This window comes from Lampetra fluviatilis, chromosome 5 (assembly GCF_964198595.1).
Source record: "Lampetra fluviatilis chromosome 5, kcLamFluv1.1, whole genome shotgun sequence".
In the NCBI taxonomy this organism is placed as follows: domain Eukaryota; kingdom Metazoa; phylum Chordata; class Hyperoartia; order Petromyzontiformes; family Petromyzontidae; genus Lampetra; species Lampetra fluviatilis.
The window spans coordinates 1,693,922-1,716,133 of record NC_136279.1 but is presented as its reverse complement, the minus strand read 5'-3'; the positions used below and the strand labels follow the sequence as shown (position 1 = coordinate 1,716,133).

The 22,212-nt window shown below is 53.4% G+C and overlaps 1 protein-coding gene and 1 long non-coding RNA gene across 3 annotated transcripts; one reads left to right on the top strand and one right to left on the bottom strand.

Annotated features, from left to right (window-relative positions):
- Positions 1-374: 374 nt before the first annotated feature.
- LOC144932377 (CCN family member 2-like) lies at positions 375-20,992 on the bottom strand. Of its 2 annotated transcripts, none has more exons than XM_078856350.1 (6): positions 20,920-20,992; positions 12,417-12,943; positions 9,992-10,289; positions 6,611-6,883; positions 5,624-5,817; positions 375-4,997 (listed from the first exon to the last, which is right to left on the bottom strand). In XM_078856350.1, exons 1-6 carry the CDS (start codon positions 20,963-20,965, stop codon positions 4,596-4,598), a joined length of 1,740 nt encoding a protein of 579 aa, XP_078712476.1. In that variant the 5' UTR covers positions 20,966-20,992; the 3' UTR covers positions 375-4,595. The 2 variants fall into 2 exon arrangements, with proteins under 2 accessions (XP_078712476.1, XP_078712477.1); XM_078856351.1 differs by lacking the exon at positions 20,920-20,992 and adding an exon at positions 17,912-17,993 and having other exon boundaries at positions 12,417-12,858.
- LOC144932379 (uncharacterized) lies at positions 12,995-19,645 on the top strand. The gene is made up of 3 exons (XR_013636906.1): positions 12,995-13,085; positions 17,414-17,637; positions 17,935-19,645. It is a non-coding gene; the product is annotated as an uncharacterized LOC144932379 (long non-coding RNA).
- Positions 20,993-22,212: the final 1,220 nt, after the last annotated feature.

Here is a 22,212-nt window from a genome sequence, read left to right as displayed (position 1 = left end):
GGTCTTTGGAGTCACAGCCCTGTGTCTGCTCACTGCGGCCATCAATCCCCCATTGTAAAACTGCTTGTGTTAAGTTTGTCCTTCCCCCGCACCTCCACTTGGCACGGTTGGCTATGTACGGTGCGAAAGAAGTTCAACATAGAGGACAGCAGAGCTTGCACAATTGTTGGCGCCTGTTGACCGCGTGGCTGCTGCTGCCGCCCTCCCGTTTGTCTGGTTCCTCGCGTCTCTGAGTCGTCTCCTCGCTTCAGAGCGAGCAAACATTGCCGCACAAGTTGAACTTATGCTTATGATGAATGTGGCACCTGTGCCACTGATAATGTCAAAACACGCATCTCAACATTTAAGCACCGGTTGTGAAAAAACCCATCTTGCTTTATTTTTATTTCGTTTGCAGCAAATATACGCCGGGGAATAAAATAAAAAGCCACAAGCACTACTTGAGGATATACATTTACACGACTTCAAGGCCGAGCGCGCAGCCCGAGCGCTTCCCTGATCGCCTGCCCTTAGCGCCAGTCATAGGAACACTCCCGTCACCCTTGAGGCCATCCGTGATCAGGAGCTCACAGATGGCACACGAGTGCGGCCAGGCATGGTGGCCAGTGGTTGGCACCGTGCGAGTAAGGAGATCGTGTGTTCTGTTACCGCTTCCGCTGGCCCGCGTGTGAGCCGAGTCTGCCAAGCGCGTTCACAGCCCTGCACGCCAGCGAGCGCCGTAGCCTTAAGCCTATGCCGTGGGCATCCTAAGAAATCGTTTTCATCGTTCTCCCATCTGCTTTCTGTACCGCCGGTCGTTTCGGCGCACGATGTCACGACGTTTTTGTTCCACGTTCCTGGAGCCGTCGTCGAGAAGCCAAACACCTCGGAGGGAGGGAATTACCGAGAACAGCAGCGTCCTTCGCAGCGACGTTCACTGCGTCGAGCATCGTGCATGCATGCGGGGACATTTTTCTCCGCATCAACTCGGCGCTTCTGCGGTCGTAAGGGCCACAGGTGTGGCCTTTCGGCGGTTCTGGGAGGGAGCTGAGTAAAACTCGCCTTGGCGCCGCTTGGAAGCTATGCCCCACAAACTCGCGACTCCTTGGCCTCTGCAGCTCGGCCATGTGAACGAACACTTCACGACAGGACGCTACGGCTCTGCAGATTCCCGGTGGGGAAAAGCCCATCGTGGTCTGTGTGCTCGCAGTTGCTGTGTCCGAACGACCAATCCTGTGTGGGCGCTCGATTACACGTGGAGGCAGCAGCCGTGGTGTCTTCCAATACACAATAGGCCAGTGGCCCAAACAATTGACCTCATGTCTGGATTGCCACTTCGAAGGAATGGATGGGTGGCCACCACTCATCACACAGGCGCTCTCTGCTGCTGCGGGGCTACATTGTCGGCAGAGCACCGTGCAGCGCACAGCATTGTTGTACCGTAGTGCGCTCCAACGCCTATGCTACCCGCCTTCACTTATCTGCGCTGACTAGCCTGAAGGATGCTTAAACAACCCACGCGACCCACAAGGCATGGGGAGGCCCTCGCCCAGCAGTGGCATAGCAAAGAAGGCTGTACAATAATTGCAGAGGATTTTAAACGCGTGGCTTGCTTTTTGTTCTCTTCACGGTGGAATTGTCTCAATGCTCCGTTAGCTCCGCAAGCCGCACACAACGTGATGTTCATTGCTCGGTAAATGTAATTTGTGCTATCGCTAACATTCATTAATTTGTCGTTAGGCTGAGTGAGCTGTTTAATTGCTCCTGAGTTTGTGCCGCTTGATACACGGTGACATTATATTAGGCAATGGTTTACGTGATTAAGAGTTATTTCATCATCGTAACTTTATAATTCTGCATTATACTGACTTTCCCCCATCACCGCCCACCCCTTGTATTCCAATTGTAATAGCATCACGTGCTGAGATAAAGACATCCCATTCTAAACTGTGCAGCCAGGAGTGTACCACCTTGTGCCGGAGAACGGCCGCACGAGATGAGATCACAGAACTATTGCTGAGGTCGCTTCAGTTGACCTCTTCGTCCACACGAATGTGACTACTTGGATACTCTGCAAAATGTGTTCATTATATGACACCGAACATTGCAAAAGCTATTTTAGTGTGATTTTTTTTCTTTCTTTGCAGTAATTTTGAACCAGGCTGAGATGATCAGCTCATCACACTGGAGAACAGATCCATCACGGGCGGCTGAAACCTGGGATCCAATGCCAGGATTTCCATCGTGATGGCTTAGCGCTCTGACCTTTAAACCAACCTGGTCACCTCCACTGCCCCCATTCTTCAGTTGGAACAATGTGGCAGGAAAAGCACTTAACATGCAATGGTTTCAACCCTTGCAACATTCACAAGCAAGAAAAGCAAGCTGGCATTATCAGCGTACATTAAATGAACAAGTTAGCAGCTCCGTCTTGCAGTTACCAGGTAGAATAGTCCATGGGACAGAACACAACTTGGTACCAACAAACGTAGCAACACTTTAGCCGTTTCCGATTTAGGCGGCCAATGTGGGTGAATTACTTGCCAACATCGCTCATTTAAAACGCTTGTCACGTAAATCACTCTGGCCACGTTCGGCAATTGGTGGCACACGAGGGCGATGCCACCCCAGGAGGTTGTTTACAAGTGAGATATCCCTGGGTCTGGGATCATGGACCAGCAGCAGACATGCCGGCACCATAACGCCCACCGCGAATCAAGTACAGCCTGCTCTCCTATAACGCCGCATGTTTTCATAACGCGAATGGGATATAACGCGATTCAATGTTTTTAGGGAGCACATTTTCTATAACGCGGATGCGATTTGGCTACAACGCGATTGAGTGAACGGAGCTACGTCGCGCGAGTAGGAGGAATAAGCGGCCGTACGGCTGCCTCGGCGTAGCATCGCGCAAGGCCGTGGGATGCTGCTGGATGCTTCTAGATGCCACCCCACGCATCTCAGTCTATGTTCGGCCTGAGTTACGCACCTCGCGTGTTATCGAGGACTGGCGCTCTACCCCCCGTGTTCTAAATTATTTATTGGAATGCGATTTTTCCATAACGCGGTGTGTTATTCAGGAACGCGACTAGCGGCGCCGTTATAGGAGAACACGGGCCGTGTCGGCACGCAAATAGGGGAGCTGTGAGATAACTCTGGGGGCCACTGTGTCCGTCTGTCTGTGCTCTGCTTTATCGCGTGAGCATCAGGGAGACGGGTCTTGTGGAACCCGGCTGGCGTCGGCATCCGCTGCAGAAGAAGAGTCGCACGGCGAGGTGCGTTCGGTTTGTCGTCCTCCGACCCCGCACACTCTTATTAGCACAGTTGGCTACGTACGGTGCGAAAGAAAGTTCAACATGCATACACATGCAGTACATACGAAGGGTGTGGTTGTGCTGAGCGGAAGTCCTCTTAATATCTTATGCACATTTTTTTTTATTCCTTTTCAATTTCGCTTCGATTCCAACATTAACCCGTTTGGGTTAAAGTGCTTACAATGGCTTTCGAGGCAGTGGTAGTTGCCATGTGGTGGAAAAACGTTTCCCCCACGATAAATGTGGAATTTCCATGGCTGTTTCGAGGCCACCGACGGACATTAGCACCACCCCACGCTCATCTGAACATGGAGACACTTTGACTTTTTTTTAAAAATGGCTTTCTTTGAGAAAGAATTCTCGACAAAGTGCACCTAACGCATCGACCCTGTTCGGGGCGCAAACTCGTAGGCAGTCGCCCACATTGTTATCACCAGGCCACTCGTCGGTTGCAGCTGCTGACATTCACAATCCAATCATTGACAATCGCCATTATCATCGACATCACCGCCATCATCACAATCATCCCAACACGGAGTCGCCATCGCTGCTGTCAAACACGCGATCGCTCGACACGACGCGCCGGCTCCGACCGCTCGCCTCTCGCACACGGAGCGCGATTCGCGCGTTGGTGAACCGGGTGACATGCGCCGTCGTGGGAGATGTCACCCTCCACATCTTCGGTGACGGAAACATTGCCGCATTTTCACCGGACACTGGATGGAGAGGCCGATTCTCCCATCAGCACGCGGTGAGAGGAGCATGCTTAGCCGAAGCCACGTTAGCGGCGGAAACAGAAACGCCTTCACCTTGTCTTCCACGAACGGCTGTCCACGTACGCTGTGAACTATGCACACATCTTGACGAGTGACTGAAACACGTTTGACCTGTCGGTAATGATCGAGACATCGGCGCGGTGTCGGAAAAAAATGAATGTTCGATAATTACACGTTCGTCGGGCCCGATAAATGCGGTAACGTTGGGATGTCGCGCAACAGATTGAACAGCTGTTGTAACTCCCACAATAACCAGGGCTTCATTTCATCTGGATATGTCTGGATCGGCGACCCAGAAAATCTATCCACAGCTGGCGCCCCACATCCAGTATACCTCTCCTCGCAGCAGCTGGCTACGACTAATCACATGCCAGCCACTGCAATTGCATCGGCAGCGATCCGGAGGGGAATATTCGTTGAGAAATGAAGCCCTGGTGACGACAAGAGAAAGCGCGCACAACGCGACGTTCGCTGCTCCCCCTCTCGACGGATCTCCGGGGGCGGATCGAGCCGTTCTCAGCCTCGCTTAGTTCTCGATGGCGCGCGCGTTCCCCTCTTCCTGCTCCTGCTCCTCCTCCTCGAGCGCCTGGAAGTTGCCGAGCTCGGCGAACATGTCGTTGGGGTTCACGCAGTCCCAGTGGCACGAGCAGCTCCGAACCCACATGACGTTCCACGTGACGGTCGCGGCGGTGCCGGTGGCGGCCCCCGCGGCCCCCGCGGCGCCGCCGCCGCCGACGCCGCCGCGCCCTCCGTCGTTGGGGCAGTCGAAGTCGACGGGGATCGTGTGCGTGCGCAGGGGCCGGCAGCAGCGCCCGTCCGTGCAGCCGCCGCAGTAGCGCAGCTGGAAGGCGGAGCGCGACACGCAGCCCGACAGCTCGAGGCGCACCGGCTTCTCCGCCACGTACACGCGCACGCACTTCTTGCCGTCCTGCACGCACGCGCACACGCACGCGCGTCTTTCGTCATCTCGTGTTCGTCCGCCCACTGTGGGTAGAGACGCAGCGGTCGATGTTGCGTTCGAGTCCGCGGTACGCAGCCTGCTTTCGGCGCACTGCTGGATGAGGGCCTCCCTGCGCCGTGCGAGACATCGTGGTGGGGGTTATTTGGCCACAGTTCACCGCGCCGGTCAGTGCGGGATGGCGAAGACGCGAAGCACAGACCCAGGAGCGCAGAAATACAGTCCGACAATGGATTTTGCGGCACTGTTTCCTACGGAGAACTTTGTACAAAAGCTTTGGCCGGACACGATGCAACCGAGTGGCAGCCACGGGAGGGAACGTGCCCGAGAGGATTCCTACCGCGGAGATGGAGCGATGAAATCAGCCGATGTGCAATTATTACACCGTACGACTGTGAGCGGGAGGATGGGGGGGGGGGGCGCTTTGGGAAACTTTATATCCATCAGTAGCTTGGTCACGGCTGCTACCGATGCAGCTGCTGATGACAATGGCGATGATAATGGTGATGCTGCATATGCTTCTGATGCTAATAACGATGATGATGAAATTGCTGAATGCTGGTGGCGATGTGAAGGGTGCCGCGGCCGGCGCTCACCCGCACGCCCCGGGTGAGCGCGAGGTCGCACGGGCGCACGAGGCAGAGCCGCCGCTCCCTGAGCAGGTGGCAGCTGGGGTTGTCGTTGGTGATGCGCGTGGAGATGCCCACGCCGCACGAGCGCGAGCACGCGCTCCACTCGGTGCTCTGCACCAGGCAGTTCTTGTTCCACTGCTTCCCGTGGCCGCGGAACACTGCGGAGAGAGAGGGAGCCGCGGGGAGAGGGGGCGGCGGGGAGAGGGAGCGGTTGGAAGAGGGAACGGCGGAGAGAGAGAGGGAGAGGCGGGAGGGGGGAAATTTTGACTTTTAAACAACTTTTATTGCCGCCAGCAGCAACAGCACTGAAGGCGATTCCGATATGAAATACACAGTCACCAGCAAACAAATAAAACAAACGCTATAAATCCGCGCGCTGTGGCGCTAAATGCACCGCGCACAACACTAAAGAAAAGTCACGTGGTGGTGGTGGTCATCGCGCACGCCACGGTGACGAGCGAGCGCTTCAGAAGGTGAACACGAGGGGGGAGAGGGAGCGGCGGGAGGGGGAAGATGCTCTCCCGATCGGCGTTTTTAACTCGGGTACGTCGAGTACACTCCACTTACATTCATCGTCACTCAACCTCGGCAAGGACCGCTCACGCTGCAGTGACACCCGTGACGCGCGCCCTTGTCGCGACAGGCTGCCGCGTCACATGGCTGCCACTGATTAGACACATCCGCCAATGTGTGCACGTTGAACTTCTTTCGTGCCGTACGTAGCTAACCGTGCGCATCGGAGGTGCAATAACACGCACCCATCACCCACACATCCATCCGTGACACAGGCTCATGATTGGCACCCATCAGTGACTAATCGGAGGTGACACACACGCACACACGCACGTGCTTTATGTACGTTTGTTGTCCTTCCCCCGAACCTCCGATTAGCACGGTTGGCTACGTGCGGTGCGAAATAAGTCCAAAACACACGACACACACGACACACACCTGGCCGCGGCTTGCTCTGCAGCAGCGCCTTGGGCGCCGACTTCTTCACCTTCTTCGAGTCGAGGCAGTGCCACTCCTCACAGCAGCGGTCGGCCGACTTGAGCAGGCGCGGGCGCAGGCAGCGCTCCGCTGGCGGCCGCGGGCTGAGCGCGCAGCGCGCCACGCAGCCCACCGCGCCGTTGATGCAGGTGCACGCGTACTTGCAGCTGGGCAGGAAGCTCTGCCCGTTGTAGTAGCGATGCCCGTTCAGCTCGCAGCCCACGCCGACGCTGTCTGTGCGGCCGAGGGCGGTGTCGGCGGCGGTGCGGTGAAGGGGAGGTGGGTAGGGGGCGCGAAGGCGGTCGAGTGGGGGGGGGGTGTCAGTCGGGATCAACGTCGCGGGGACAGCGCGGCCTGGCCTAACGCTTTCCAGCTGAGGTGGAAAGGGTTTACGCGTTAGCTCGGTCCGTTCGTCCGTCATGGGGAAGAGGGGGGGGGGACAAGGGGATCGGGCACGACAACTCTCGTCAAGTCGATCCACTCCGAACACAATTTGAGCGCATAGATGCCTTCCCGTTAGGGGCTTACACTGCAGAAAACTGGCCGAAGAGACACAAACCAACAGCGAAAAGGACAATTGACAAATATCCAGAATTCATCCTTCCGCGGCCCATGGCGTGTAGGAACGCGTTGCGTCATCAAGGAGGGCACTGAGCTTCGACTCACAGAATGTGAACGAAATCAATCCAGCGGATATATCACTTGTAAAAAAACCATCCCCATCATGCTGGCTGCTTCACGATTCTCGTGGTGATATTCACATCGGGACGAAACTCTGCACAGGCCATGGGAGGGCAGCAGAGGTGGGGTAAGGGGCTGGTAGGGTTATAGCTAGGGCTCGTTGGTTCGGGTTAGCGTTAGCACGAATAGTATTGTCTGGTTGGTTAGGTGTAAGGTTGAGGTGTAGGATGAATATTTCATGGGCTAGTGTGGTTACCAGTTAGCTTGTTGAGAGCGATGGTTTGACTGTTGGGTTTGCTATTTGTTTGGGGTTAGGCATAGTAATCGTAGCTGGTCGTCTCGTTAGTTCGGTTGGTTTGTGTGCATCGCCCTCTCATAGATCGTCATCCCTCCGCATTACGGCGCACGAACCTTCCGTGCATGAGCCCAGACACCCATCTCGACCAAATATTCCCAACACCCAACTCGGCCTCGACGAGATTCACCACTGCAGGTGACGTGGACATTGGCACAATTTCCGATCAAAGCAAATCTGACGAAGATGCGCACCGGTCAGGAAGCCACTGAAGCTGTTTACTTTTAAATAATCTCGATTGAAAGCTCATTTCTTTAGAACTATTTTCTGTGTTTAGTTTGTTGTCCTTCCCTCGCGAATCCAACTAGCACGGTTGGCTACGGTGCGGAAGAAGTTCAACGTCCAGAAATACAAAGTGACACTCCAGTGCCGGAAATGAATCACAGTGCCCGCTGTCAGAGCCCCACCCATCGCAAATTCACAATCGACCACGGGGCCAGGGCTCCTTCCACTGGCGACCTGCACGCTAAGATGTGGCCCATGGAGGCTCGTGGAGCGGCCTGCCATGCTATGGCCCCCGGAGAGATGTGACGGGCTGAGATATATGAAGAAATATGAAGATGATGGAGAGAGTGAGATGATGGAGAGATAAAGAGGTTGGCATGAGTGGGCTGTGGACAAGAGGCGTTAGACGTAGGTGGTCACGTGTCCGGTCACTTGCAAATGAGACGATCCTGCATCTCTTGGGGTCAAGTTTAGTTTTTTAGTTTACACACGTGACGCCTTTCCGGCCCAAATCTGCCACTCAAAGAGCCATCATCAAATTGAAACTCGGCGTGAAATGAGAGAGGTGTCCTCAACCAATCAACTCGGACTCGACACGTTTCTCTCGAGGCGTGGACGACAACAAAGGTTGCCGTGACGTTGGCACATCACGTGACATAACAAGTTGAAGATCGCAGCTCTCTCTCGAGAGAGCCGCACGCGTGGGTTCCTCTTGCCCGGGTGTGTCAATTACATTGGCCGGGTCACGTTACTGAGCTCGCTACGTCAAACGAGACGTCTAGGGCATTCACATCAACACGACGGTGTCATCTCATGTAACATTTACATGAAGTGCACCGTGTAAGTGACAGCAAAGTTAAGCGTAAGTTTGTTATGTGTTTCACCAAACTTGTAAATTTTCGTATTGCTGAGTCTATCCACCCATTGACTTTTCGGAACAATAATATCGAGCAAAAATCTAAATTCGTAAATAAACTCTTTGGGCAATTTCAGTCTTTCTGGTCTCATCAGCAGAGTCAGGCTAATTTGACAAATGCTGCCAGATCATCAGATATTACTGGCAAGAGCGCTCCATGTAACGTGATGCGACCCCATGCAATGCCAAAAGCCGATATAATACATCTCGTCTGCAAGGTGGCAGCTGACGCATATACACAAAGTTAAAGGCGCAGCCTTGCAAGTGGTTACTACACTGTTGACGGAACGGGCCTCCGCTAGACGGAGCTCAAGAGAGCAGCCCTCTCCGGGGTGCTTTGGCCTTCTCTTCCACGCCGGCCAGACGTCTCGCAAGAGCTGCGAGTACGCACACTTTACCCCACCACACTAACTGTGGTGCATCCATGTCGACTGCTGCGATGGACAGACCTCGGCTGGGAGTGCTGGAGTGGGGGGAACAGACATGGACAAAACGCTGGCGTAGTGACATCAGTGGCGTAGTGACGACATCAGTGGCGTAGTAACTACATTATCAGTGGTGTAGTAACTACATTATCAGTGGCGTAGTAACTACATTATCAGTGGTGTAGTAACTACATTCTCATTGACGTAGTAGCTACATTATCAGTGGTGTAGTAACTACATTATCAGTGGCGTAGTAGCTACATTATCAGTGGTGTAGTAACTACATTATCAGTGGCGTAGTGACGAAATTATCATCTCAGGGGGTGCGGCAATCGCTCATTTGGGGCCCCAACATTGTGCATTTGTCTCGCGCGGTCGCACCGAGGCTATTCTATGTCGCGGCTCCTCTTTGCCTAATCGCATCGTTACGCTCACAGTCTCAAATATTTAACGCTGTAGGGGCACTCCGTTGAAAACAAGTTGTTGTTCTTTGACACTGTTGTTAAAAACGCATCTCATGGTGGTCGTCAAGGGGGGCCCAGCTCATATCTTTGCGGGGGGGGGGGGGGCAAGTCACCCCCTACCCCCCACACTAGCTACGCTCACTGGGACAATATGAATATTGCTCAATCGTGAAACTGCTACCCCACCCCACCCACCACGTCCCCTGACCGACGCTTCATTCAAAACCCCCGTCTGGCGCGCGAGTCGGGCGGTAGGGCAGGGGGGGGGACACTTACGTGCGCACACTCCTATCTCATACCTCGGGCTGTCCCCCGAGTAGTCACAGTAGAGGTCCTTGTGAGGGTCGCACGTGTCCGCCTCCGTGCACACGTCGCCCGGCTGCCTGGCGCACACGCGGCAGCAGCCGCAGCCATCGAGCGCCGCGCTCACCCCGACGGGGCAGCGCGGCTCCCCCTGCGCGCAGCGGCACGGCCACTCGCAGTACGGGCGACGAAGCGCCGACGCCGCCGCCGCTGCTGCTGCTGCCGGCAAAGGCCCCCCCACCGCCTGCCCGGCAGCGACATTGGGCCACACCTGTCGACGAAGACACACAAGACGACGATATTACAGTGTTGACCCCACATCCACATCCTCCTCCACACTACTGTTGGGGCGCCGGTGTACGAGGAGGTGGGTGGCCAGCACTACGCCCGGCCGCACTTTCGTCTCCCAAGTGGCGATGTTTTTAAGTACCGCACCAGGTCCTCATTTGAGGCTGAGTGAACCTAGTCGATGCCCGGAGAATCGTCACTGGTGGTGGCCGTGAGCGGGAATCGTTAGCGCGGGTCGTTGGGGTTCACAGAGCGCGGCGCGCTAACCACTGCGCCACTTTGTGGAGAAGGACAGCGGTTGTCCTTTGGAGAGACTCGCTCCCGGCCATAGGAATGTGTAATTTCCGCTCCCCGCCGAGGGCTGCAAACAGGAGATGAGCGCCGTCGCAATGCTCCCTTGAGCAGGAAGACACTCGCGACTTTTGTTTCGGAATCACAAGCGGCGCTGTCGCCTTTTCCCACGATCGAATAATGGCCAAACAATGAAGTGAGGCCCACAAGTGACGCCTGGCAAGCGGGCGGAGCTGTCGCCAGAGGAGACGTGGGGGTGTTTTTGTTGTTGTTGCTGCGCTGTCGGGAATTCCTTCTGTCGCCTCCACGGAGACAAATCTGTGCGAGCAAACACGGCGGGTGGCTGCTCCTCCTCCTCCTCGTCGTCCGGATCGCACCACCGCCCTCTCTCCTCCAGTAGCCCCCTTCCCAAACCACCTCCCCGGAGATCCACGGGCATGGGGTTTCCGAAAGGGGAACTCATTCACCGTGGAAATGCAATAAATAATCACCAGGAGGGTCTGGCTTGGGATGTTTGGGACGATTTTCCTTGCGGAGTATTTTCGCGTGCGGGAGGATGGACTCTGTACGCCCGGTGAAAACCCAAGCTCGTCAAGAGAGAACTCTCAACACTCTCAACCTCTGGGTGGATAAATCGACCGCCTGCCTTGCTTTACCGTCTCATGATGTGCAGAGAGGAACGTGAGAAAGGGAGGAGCATTGGGAAATCAGTGGCGTATCTGTAAATGGGTCACTGTAAATGTCACTGCTTTAGGGGTGTGTTTCCATCGGTGTTACAGAGGCAATGATAGAGCAGCACGCGGCCTCGCATCCCGGTTTAACTGCTCCTCGTAAAAGTAAATGATCTCCCCGGCATAGCAACTCACGCCGGAATGTGCCACGGAGGAAATGCTCGGGATGCGAACAGCAGAGTCAGTAAAGCGGTCGAGAAAGTCCTCCACTGCTCCGCCAGTGGAGCTCTCGATTGTCAATTCACTGATGGATGAGGGCCTCTCTCCAGCGCGCCTTGCGAGTCGCCGGGGTTATCTGACCATACTTCACCACGCCGGTCGGTGAAGGTGGCGAGCATTTGGGCGAGAGAGCAAAACAAAGTAGAGCGCACCAGCGCATTGTGCTGCACTGCAGCCTGCAGCAACCTCCTGTGCACGGTGGCCACCCATCCAAGAGCCACCACTCTACAGGCTCACCCCTGCTTAGCTTGTGAGATCGGACGGGGATCGGGCGCATTCCGAGTGATGTATTCCATCATAGGTATTACGGCTACCTCTGAGACTCCTTCTTCAAGTGAGCTCGGAATTAAACAGTTGGAAGCACTTTAATTCCCACCCGCTCCGCGTGTGAGAGAAATGTCCTTCGTGTGACGGTCAACCCCAATATTTCATTCTCAGCGCTGGAATTCAGCCAAGTTAAGTGCAGGAATTTAATATGTTTTTTTGCGTGCAGTCAACTTGCCGTGTTAGTCTATGGGTCTCTATGCGAGTCGATGTGTGTCTATGTGAGTCTATGGGTGTGTGTGTGAATATATGAGTCTCTATATAAGTCTATTAGTCTGTATGTGAGTGTACGTGTCTCTATGTGAGTCTATGGGTCTCTATGTGAGCCCATGCGTCTCTATATAAGTCCGATGATAACTGGGCTTAGACCATCAACTCACTACACGTGAACACCGCTTCCATCACAGGCAGCGGCTCAATCCCCGTGGATCTCAGCAGTGCTGGCGCTCAGCGCTCCGAGCCGCGAGCAAAGCCCGGCCACCTTTACCCAACAGAGGTGAGTGAGACGGCGTCTCGATGTCCGCGTCGCCTGGTCGCTCCCTCACCTGCGCGCACGCGTGGAGCAGCAGCAGCAGCAGCGCTCCCTGCAGGTGCGGGCGACGGCGCATTGCTCCGGGCCGCCCCAGAGGCGCGCCCCGAGGGCTGCGTTGGCGTTGCCCGGCTTCAGGGTGGTGCCAGGAGGTCCACCACCAAGCCGTGGGTTCGCAGGTGCCGTGTGCCAGCAAGGCGGTCACGGTAACCTGCCGTGCAGGCGACGGGGTCCCCTTGGTGTGAGGGGGGCCGCTGTCTCCTGGCGCGGCAGTTGTCTTGGGGGTCTCAGCTACTTTAGCGAGAATTCGTCCCCCTCCTCCTCCCTCGCGCTGCGCGGGCCCCCGTCCGCTGCGAGTGTGCGATGGAGCTCGGTCGGCTGCGAGAAGGAGCTGCGCTGAAGGCGCGTCCCACCAAGCGACACGCAGCCACCAGCAAGCCTGAGCAGCGGTTGCCTGCCTGGTGATGTCACCACCAGCACGCGTGGCGGCGGCGGCGGTGGTGGTGAGGGAGGGAGGGAGGGGAGGGGCAGGGAGGGTGCTCGCTGGCGAGTGTGTGAAAGGGAGCGAGCAGCAAGCAGAGAGCCTCAGGGACAGAGAGAGAGAGGCACACGCGGGAGGGATGATGGTGGGGTCTCGAGAGAGACTCGCGGCCAGCCGGCGGTACAAGCCACTGGAGAAACAAACGTGTGTGTGCATGTGTGTGTGTGCATGTGTGTGCATGTGTGTGCATGTGTGTGCATGTGTGTGCATGTGTGTGCATGTGTGTGCATGTGTGTGCATGTGTGTGCATGTGTGTGCATGTGTGTGCATGTGTGTGCATGTGTGTGCATGTGTGTGCATGTGTGTGCATGTGTGTGCATGTGTGTGCATGTGTGTGCATGTGTGTGCATGTGTGTGCATGCGTGTGCATGCGTGTATGTATGTGTGTGTGTATGTGTGTGTGTATGTGTGTGTATGTGAGTATGCGTGTGTATGTGTGTATGTTTTCGTGCGTCTGTTTATATATGTTGGTATCGGGAGCGGTGGCGCATTGTTAGCGCGCTGCGCTACCGGTGACGATTTTCTGATCCGGTCCTGAGGCCTCCCCTAGGTCGACTCAGCCTGAAATGAGTACCTGGTGTGGTGTGTAAACATCAGCACTGGGGAGACAAAGGCGGCTCGGGGTGGTGTTGGCGTCACCACACCATCGTGTGTCCTCCCGGCCTTCACAGATGCTCGCTAACAGCACTTGCCGGAACAGCCCGTGTGGGCTAGTTGGCGGATCTTTGTTTTTGAATGTCATGTGTGTGCGTGTCTGTGTGTACGTGAATGGGTGAGCGGCGCCTTAAGGATTAGCGCACGGATAGCAGAAGGGATTCAGAGTCGACTCAGCCTTAAATAAGTAGCCATAGTCAGGTCTGTCAACATCAACACTGGGAAGACAAAGGCGGCCGGGTGTGGTGCTGGCCACACCGACCCCCATGCGTTAACAGCACTTGCCCCAACAGCTTGTTAAAGACTACCCCGGGGTGTATTTGCTTTTTTTGTCGGTGCAATGTTTGTGTGGGTGTGTGGTGGCACCTCAAACCCGTGACGCCGTGGGGAGGCCGTTCATCGAGCAGTGGATAATTCAAGGCTGGTGGCTCAGCGGTAGAGCGAGCGGCTGGCTATTGCAAGCTCGCACGTTAAAATCTTGGCTATGGGTTGACCCAGCCCATCATCCCTTCCTCTGGAGGGGTCATCTAAATCAGGACCACTTTGTGGGGAAGTTCACAGTGGCTCTGCATTGAAGGATCTCGCCCCCACACCCCCGCCACAGCAACGTGGAATCTCCACCACTGGCTAAGGGAGGAGATCCCGTCGAGTGAGTGTCCTCAGTACATTATCAGTGACGTAGTAACTACATTATCAGTGGTGTAGTAACTACATTATTAGTGGCGTAGTGATTACATTATCAGTGACGTAGTAACTACATTATCAGTGGCGTAGTGACTACATTATCAGTGGCGTAGTGATTACATTATCAGTGACGTAGTAACTACATTATCAGTGACGTAGTAACTACATTATCAGTGGCGTAGTGATTACATTATCAGTGGCGTAGTAACTACATTATCAGTGGTGTAGTGACTACATTATCAGTGACGTAGTAACTACATTATCAGTGGCGTAGTGACTACATTATCAGTGGCGTAGTAACTACATTATCAGTGGTGTAGTGACTACATTATCAGTGACGTAGTAACTACATTATCAGTGGCGTAGTAACTACATTATCAGTGGCGTAGTAACTACATTATCAGTGGTGTAGTGACTACATTATCAGTGACGTAGTAACTACATTATCAGTGGCGTAGTAACTACATTATCAATGGTGTAGTGACTACATTATCAGTGACGTAGTAACTACATTATCAGTGGTGTAGTAACTACATTATCAGTGGCGTAGTGACTACATTATCAGTGGCGTAGTAACTACATTATCAGTGGTGTAGTGACTACATTATCAGTGACGTAGTAACTACATTATCAGTGACGTAGTAACTACATTATCAGTGGCGTAGTGACTACATTATCAGTGGCGTAGTGACTACATTATCAGTGACGTAGTAACTACATTATCAGTGGGGTAGTGACTACATTATCAGTGGTGTAGTGACTACATTATCAGTGACGTAGTAACTACATTATCAGTGGCGTAGTGACTACATTATCAGTGACGTAGTAACTACATTATCAGTGGTGTAGTGACTACATTATCAGTGACGTAGTAACTACATTATCAGTGGTGTAGTGACTACATTATCAGTGACGTAGTAACTACATTATCAGTGACGTAGTGACTACATTATCAGTGGCGTAGTGACTACATTATCAGTGGCGTAGTAACTACATTATCAGTGGTGTAGTGACTACTGACTACATTATCAGTGACGTAGTAACTACATTATCAGTGGCGTAGTGACTACATTATCAGTGACGTAGTAACTACATTATCAGTGGTGTAGTGACTACATTATCAGTGGCGTAGTAACTACATTATCAGTGGCGTAGTGACTACATTATCAGTGGCGTAGTAACTACATTATCAGTGGTGTAGTAACTACATTATCAGTGGCGTAGTAACTACATTATTAGTGGTGTAGTGACTACATTATCAGTGGCGTAGTGACTACATTATCAGTGACGTAGTAACTACATTATCAGTGGTGTAGTAACTACATTATCAGTAGTGTAGTGACTACATTATCAGTGGCGTAGTAACTACATTATCAGTGGTGTAGTGACTACATTATCAGTGGCGTAGTAACTACATTATCAGTGACGTAGTAACTACATTATCAGTGGCGTAGTGACTACATTATCAGTGACGTAGTAACTACATTATCAGTGGTGTAGTTACTACATTATCAGTAGTGTAGTGACTACATTATCAGTGACGTAGTAACTACATTATCAGTGGCGTAGTAACTACATTATCCGTGATGTAGTAACTACATTATCTCTTTCTAGATCCCATCCGTAAAGGTCGTCATTCCTGACTTATCGTACCCCGGTGTTTACAAATTGAGTTGTGCCTGCGGTGACTGCTTTATCGGGGAGACGGAACGACATATTTCTGACCGAATTCGCGATCACAAATCAGATTTGAAACACGGCAGAACGAATTCTTCGGCCGTAGCTGATCATTGTTTCAACACAGCGGGTTCTCATGAGATTGTTTTCTCCGATACCAAAGTACTCTGCAAACCTCCCGGGTGCCACCAAAGATTTGTCCATGAAGCCATCCAGATATACAAACATAGACACAACTTCAACCGAGAGGATGGTTTAAAATTAAGAAATCATTGGAACGATGCCATCAACCATGCCAAACTCTAGCTGCCTTATAATTGTACAGTCATAGTAGTTCTTTACCGTTTCACACACTGCTTGCATGCTTTGGAATATAACCCACCGGCGAGCATAACAAAAGGACGGCTTAATCTGAGCTTGCTTATCTACCAACGACATCACAAAGTTCGAGGCGTAGCCACAACTGCAGCACACAGGTCGTCACCTCACCAGCTTATACCCCCCCCCCCGGCCCATCGTGGCTCCTCCCCCCTCCCCTTAACCAGTATATAAGGTCCTGTCTTTTAGAGCTCTCTTCACTTGATACAGTAATGTTGCTACACGTCTAGACGTCTTCACGTCTTCACCTCTTCACGGCCTCAGCTGCGCTTGAGAAGGGAGAGCCCCCCCCCCCGCCACATTCCCACCTTAGCAAGCGAGTGGTGAGTGCCACGCTCGTGGTTGTGTTCGCTTACAACAAAGGCATCTCAGCCAACCCCTCGTCAAGTGGCCCCGGCCTCAACGAGTTCCAGATCTGCGAGTCTGCTCGCAAGGAGGGGGACGAGGAGCTGCTGCGCTTCGTGAGTGGCCCCACGGGTCGAGGTGGGGACGCCGAGGGCTTCGTGGCGAGCTCATGGCTGGATCCCGTGGGCCACGGTCGGGCTCCCGCTCACACACAGCGTGCCCTCGGCTGGTCGCACCAACATCTGCTGATTCATCATCTTAGTCGTCATCGTCGCTGGCATCGTCACGATTTAATTTTGATGTCATCATCATTTGCTTTGCCATCATCGGCGTCATCTTCATCAAGTGTGTCTGTTGAACTTCTTTCGCACCGTACGTAGCCAACCGTGCTAATCAGAGGTGCGGGATCATCGTCACCATCAGAGTTGCCATCAATGGATAGTAATGTTGTCTACGTTGACAGGGCCCCGTGCATGTTTACGGAGCGGTCTCACCACTTACATCTGCACGGCAAAAACGCTGCAGGGTTGTGATTAGCGTGCCCGGCCGCTGATGAAACCGAGACGCGAGAAAACGCATCCAGAGCCAGCGCCGTTCAGAGCAAATACCGGCACCTTACATAAGTCGAGGCCAAAAGGCCACTCGGCTGAAAAACATATTTACACTTTTATGCGGGGGGGGGGGGCTGCGGAACGGAAGCCGATGTGTTATTTCTCTTTCGGATGCTTGTGCAGGGCGGGGGAGGGGGTGGAACTGCTGCGAAATAAACGCGGCGGGAGCCCTCCACCACCACGACGACAACCCCTCTGCGCACGTGACGCAAGACACTTCACCGGGACGAACAAAAACAACGACATCTCGGCGGCTCGCCGCACGTTCACGAGAGAAGCACGCTCACAGAGCAGGGCCTTGAGCGCGGCGTTGCGGCTCCCGTGCGAGCGAGCAAGCAAACACCCGGGTGGGTGGGTGGGACAGATATCACCGCAGTTCCGCGGACGGCGGCGCGGTGAAGGTGGCCGATTGTTCTTGAGGGCCAGGAAGAGGGCGGGGGGGGGTCGAGCTGCGATTGCCCACACCGCGCGCGCGGAACCGCAAAATTCAACGCATTCATCTCATGTTGACCTCCTGCGCTCGCTGGGATCCGCAGGGAACTGATGGCGCCTGTCCAACTCGGCCGTGGTGGGGAGGGTGCGGGGAGATCGTGCTCCACGCACAGACGCGGCCTTACTCACTCTCTCTCATCTCGCCCGCGCAGGCTCCGACAAGCAGAGCGCTGTGTGTCGTCCGATACATCGGACCAAGCCATCGCACCGCAACACCCGCGGACGCGCCATCGCGGCACCGCCACGGTGCCACCGACTGGACTCATCCGCACCCATCGCGTTGTCTCCCATCGCATCGTCAGCCATCATCAACGTCGCCCCCCCCCCCCCACGTCGTCTTCACCCGCCTCATCCTGCACCGGCGAGGAGATGCGCAGCCAATTTAATGAACGAGTGTTTTTGTTGTTGTTGTTGTTGACACTCGCAAAAGACTCGCCCACGCAACACCTCACGCAGCCAGAATGCGTAGCTTCAATTCCGGCGGCTGGTCACCTCGTAGCCCGAGCCTGCCACACCGAGCATTCTCGCATTCCCAGATGGCCACCCACTAAAGTACTTGCCAGGTTAAAAAACATGATTAGCATTTCGCGGTTTGACGAAATGGGATGGTTTATGGGCACCGTTGCTCGTATCGAACGTTTCTCCACGATCCATTCTCGCCACACCGTTCCTCGTGTGCCTCTCGTGTGGAGCTGTGGGCGACCCGTGGCTGAGATTGACTCGCAGATTATTCCAGGTTGCGTGCAGACTAAGCCATGAATGCAATTCGCGTTAAACCCCCGGGGCACAACAACTCTGACAGTGTGTTTTTTTCTATTACATTAAAACAAATCTAAATCATATCTCCGATGTGATGATGCTATGCAGACGCGTCGATATGCGAGCCGGGCATGATGGCGCACGTACGGACCCACGCCTGTGATCCGGCACTTTGCAGGCGAGGGGTTTGCGGCTCACGGAGGAATTTGTGGAACTCCCACGCAGCCGCTGGCCCGCGAGGTGGTCACGAGATGGCAGCGGAGCAAGTGGGTTCGCAAATCGACCTGTGCAGATCACCCCGCGTTGTCCTCTCCCTACGCATGTTGGGGTTTCTCTGGGCACCCTCGTGTTATCGCCACGTGTGAAGTCAAACGTGAAATTGTCTAAACTTCTCAATGCAGATAAAGGTAAAGGTGCGGACGTGAAATGCCTTGCTCACTCCACTGCTGTCTGAAATCCCGACAATCGAGGAAGCTCACGAGAGCCCATCGGTATGTTGTACTCTACTCAATGCAGGACTCTCTCGATAATCCAGGGACTTACACATACACGGCATTACATAATTGTACAATGCATTCGGCCCGCGTTTACGCAGTGGGGACTATTATCGTTTCGTTTATGATCGGCCTTCCACGAAAATCGACACAGCTGAACAGAATCCCACGCAGCTCTCTGTGCTGAGAAAGTGTCCACCCAGCGTGCGTCTGCTCCGTGTTCGCACGTGGCGTTCCAGACACCCGCTGTCTGCCACCCGAGGGGACATAACGCGGCGTTCGCACCCAGTGGGGGAGACGATGGGACGACGGCGCTCGCTCGCCGAGACGGAGGGGACTTTTGCCCGGAACAAACGGGCCACCGTGACCTTCCGCGCGTACTCTGACACACAGCAGCTTCCGGCCGCACAGACTCCAAGAGCAACAGAGAGATAACTGGAATGTGAGTGAGAGGCTGCGAATGGCCCTGGAGAATACGGCCAGTTCATTTCTCCGCGCGCGACTTTCGAAGATGAATGGCACAAGGGGGTGGGACAGTGACACGAATTCATCACAGCCATATAAGCACGATCACTTTATTTTTTTTATCTCAACAGCTCTGGGTGTTTACATAAACGCACGTTGTTTACAGTTATAGTTTAGTGCTTTCGTGTGCAATGTGCAATCTTAAAATAACAATAATGCTCCTTTTTTTTAGTGGAGACATTTTCGTTAGGAGGGTCTTGCAATGTGATGCTTGGCCGATTCCATACAATGGGTGCTTCGCTTTGTGTGGGATGAATCCAGAGAAAACTGAGAAAACCGCCCCACGCATACGAGGGGGTAAGACTCTCCTATCTTGTAGATTTGAAGCTTTCGTGACTGCAAGGAATCATATTCTTAGGTTTTTTCGGTAAAGTCACGTAGGTAAAACATCAAAATTAATTAAAATAAAATAAAATAAAACAAAAATCACGACGTTTCGGAGGCAATGACGGAGACTTGTGTTGCCTCCGAAACGTCGTGATTTTTGTTTTATTTTATTTTCATTAATTTTGATGTTTTACCTACGTGACTTTACCGAAAAAACCTAAGAATACTCTCCTATCTGCACAGATGGGTCCATGAACCCCCTTGCTGCACTCGCATCTCCTGGCCACCATGCAGTCCAGGCCTTCCACCCCTTGCCTCCAAAGCAATGGATCACAGAATGAGTCGCTCCGCTCCCAGGTCAAGAAAATCACATTGGCAGCAATGGCACCACATTTTGCATGCTGCCTAGAGTTGGACATCATTACTGGACATCTGTGAATTACTGGTCATCTGTGAAAAAAGCGTTTTAGCTCATCGGATTCCTCCCGTAATAATACATATTCAGCTTCTGATAGCGTTGCCACCGGTTCTGGTTTCCCCAAGATCCTCTATTAGAGGTAGCCGCTATCCAATCTGCAAGTCTTGCCGAGAGATTAAAAGTCCTGTTTTTTTGTCAGTCATGAAATAAAAATCCACCACTTAAAACAATGCGTTTGAGCGCAGTTTTCCGCAGAGCGAGATATTCTTCTTCCTACCACGATGTGTCCCGTTTCTTTTGTACCTCGGAGGTGGTAGCCCCACGGATGCCTCCTGTTGGTGCCTGGTGATGGTGGTTGGTCACATTGCTCAGCGGTAGAGCGAGCGGCTCGCAGTTTGAAAGTTGCGAGTTCACATCCTTGTTGGGGGTGTACTCAGCCTTTCATCCACCCTGGGCTCGATACTATTATTATCACGTTGGGGGGAAGTCAAGTGTTTGCCCTTTGGATAGACGCACTCCTGCCATAGGAATGTGTAATTTCCACCTTTAATTAAGGGGCTGTAAACAGGAGATGAGCACCGCCTCAATGCTCATTTGAGATCGGCACCTGGTACCTGGCACTCGACGCGGTGAATCACCTTTGGTCCACCGCCCTTTCATCTGCAGCTCCACCTCTGCAAGGCTTCCCTGCGGAAATAATACGCGCGCGATCGTAATTGTTTTTAATCTATGAACGTCTATCTCAGGGCTCGCTCCGGCCGTTCAGTCGGTGCACGGAATCGGCTTCTCTCTCTCCCTTATCCCAAATGTTACGCCACTTTGGTGAGCTATCATTTGTGGTAGCCAGGTCGCTTATAAAAACTAAGTTAATGCCTCAGTGGGCTTTGCCTGGTAGGACGGGGATGGTTTAGTTGTATTTGTTAGCGTTTGTGTGATTTGTTTAGCTTTCTTGTACTTTGCACGACTATCGTGTTTGTCGTTGTAACGTTCTTACCCTGTGCCCCCACTGGACATCTGTGAAAAAGAGCTTTACAGCTCATCGGATTCCTCCAGTGTAAATAAATATTCTGAATCTGAGTTTCGGTCACACGCGACGTTCCATCTTCCCGTTCACTCGAGTCACTTGATTTCGAGCTCTGGCAAATGAAAACCGACGGTTTAATTTAAATTTGCTCGGTTTTACTTGTGGCTCGTGACGAAAGCTCTCGGTGCAAGGGATTGTAAAGGTACGGACCCGGGCCTGGAGGAGAGAGACTCCGCCGAAGTGAGCTTAGAAGTTGTAGTTCTGTGCCGACGTCGTCTTCTTGGGGCCATTCTCGCACACAAGCTGATGCACTGCTCACCGTGAGGGTGGACTCTCCTTTCGTTCGTCTTCACGGCACGATCCGAAGGCAGTCGCGGCGACGGGGGTGGAAACAACGAGACACTCAAATACAACTCCATCTTTCACTAGTCAAACTCGGCAGCAGTAGCACGATTGAGTTCGTTGTTGTTGTTTGTTGCTGCCCTTCTTTGGCAGCCGCTTTGTTGGACGTGGGTAGCCGCGCACCTCCGATGAGCACGCTTGGCGAAAGAAGTTCTACACACACACATACACAAAGATCACCCGTATAGCCTGTCACAGACTGTAGGGGCAAGTGCTGTTAGCGAGCACTTACGGAGGTCAGAACGGCACACGAGGGGGTGGGTGGCCAGCACCACGCCCGGCCGCCTTTTTATCCCGAGTGTTGTTTATTACAAACCACACCATGTACTCATTTGAGGCAGAGTCGACCTAGGGGTGGCCTAGGACCGGTTAAGATAATCGTCACTGATGTTGACCGTTATAAAGTTCGTAGCGCAGCGCGCTAACCACTACACTGCCGCTCCCCACACACACACAAAGACAAAGATCCACCGAATAGCCT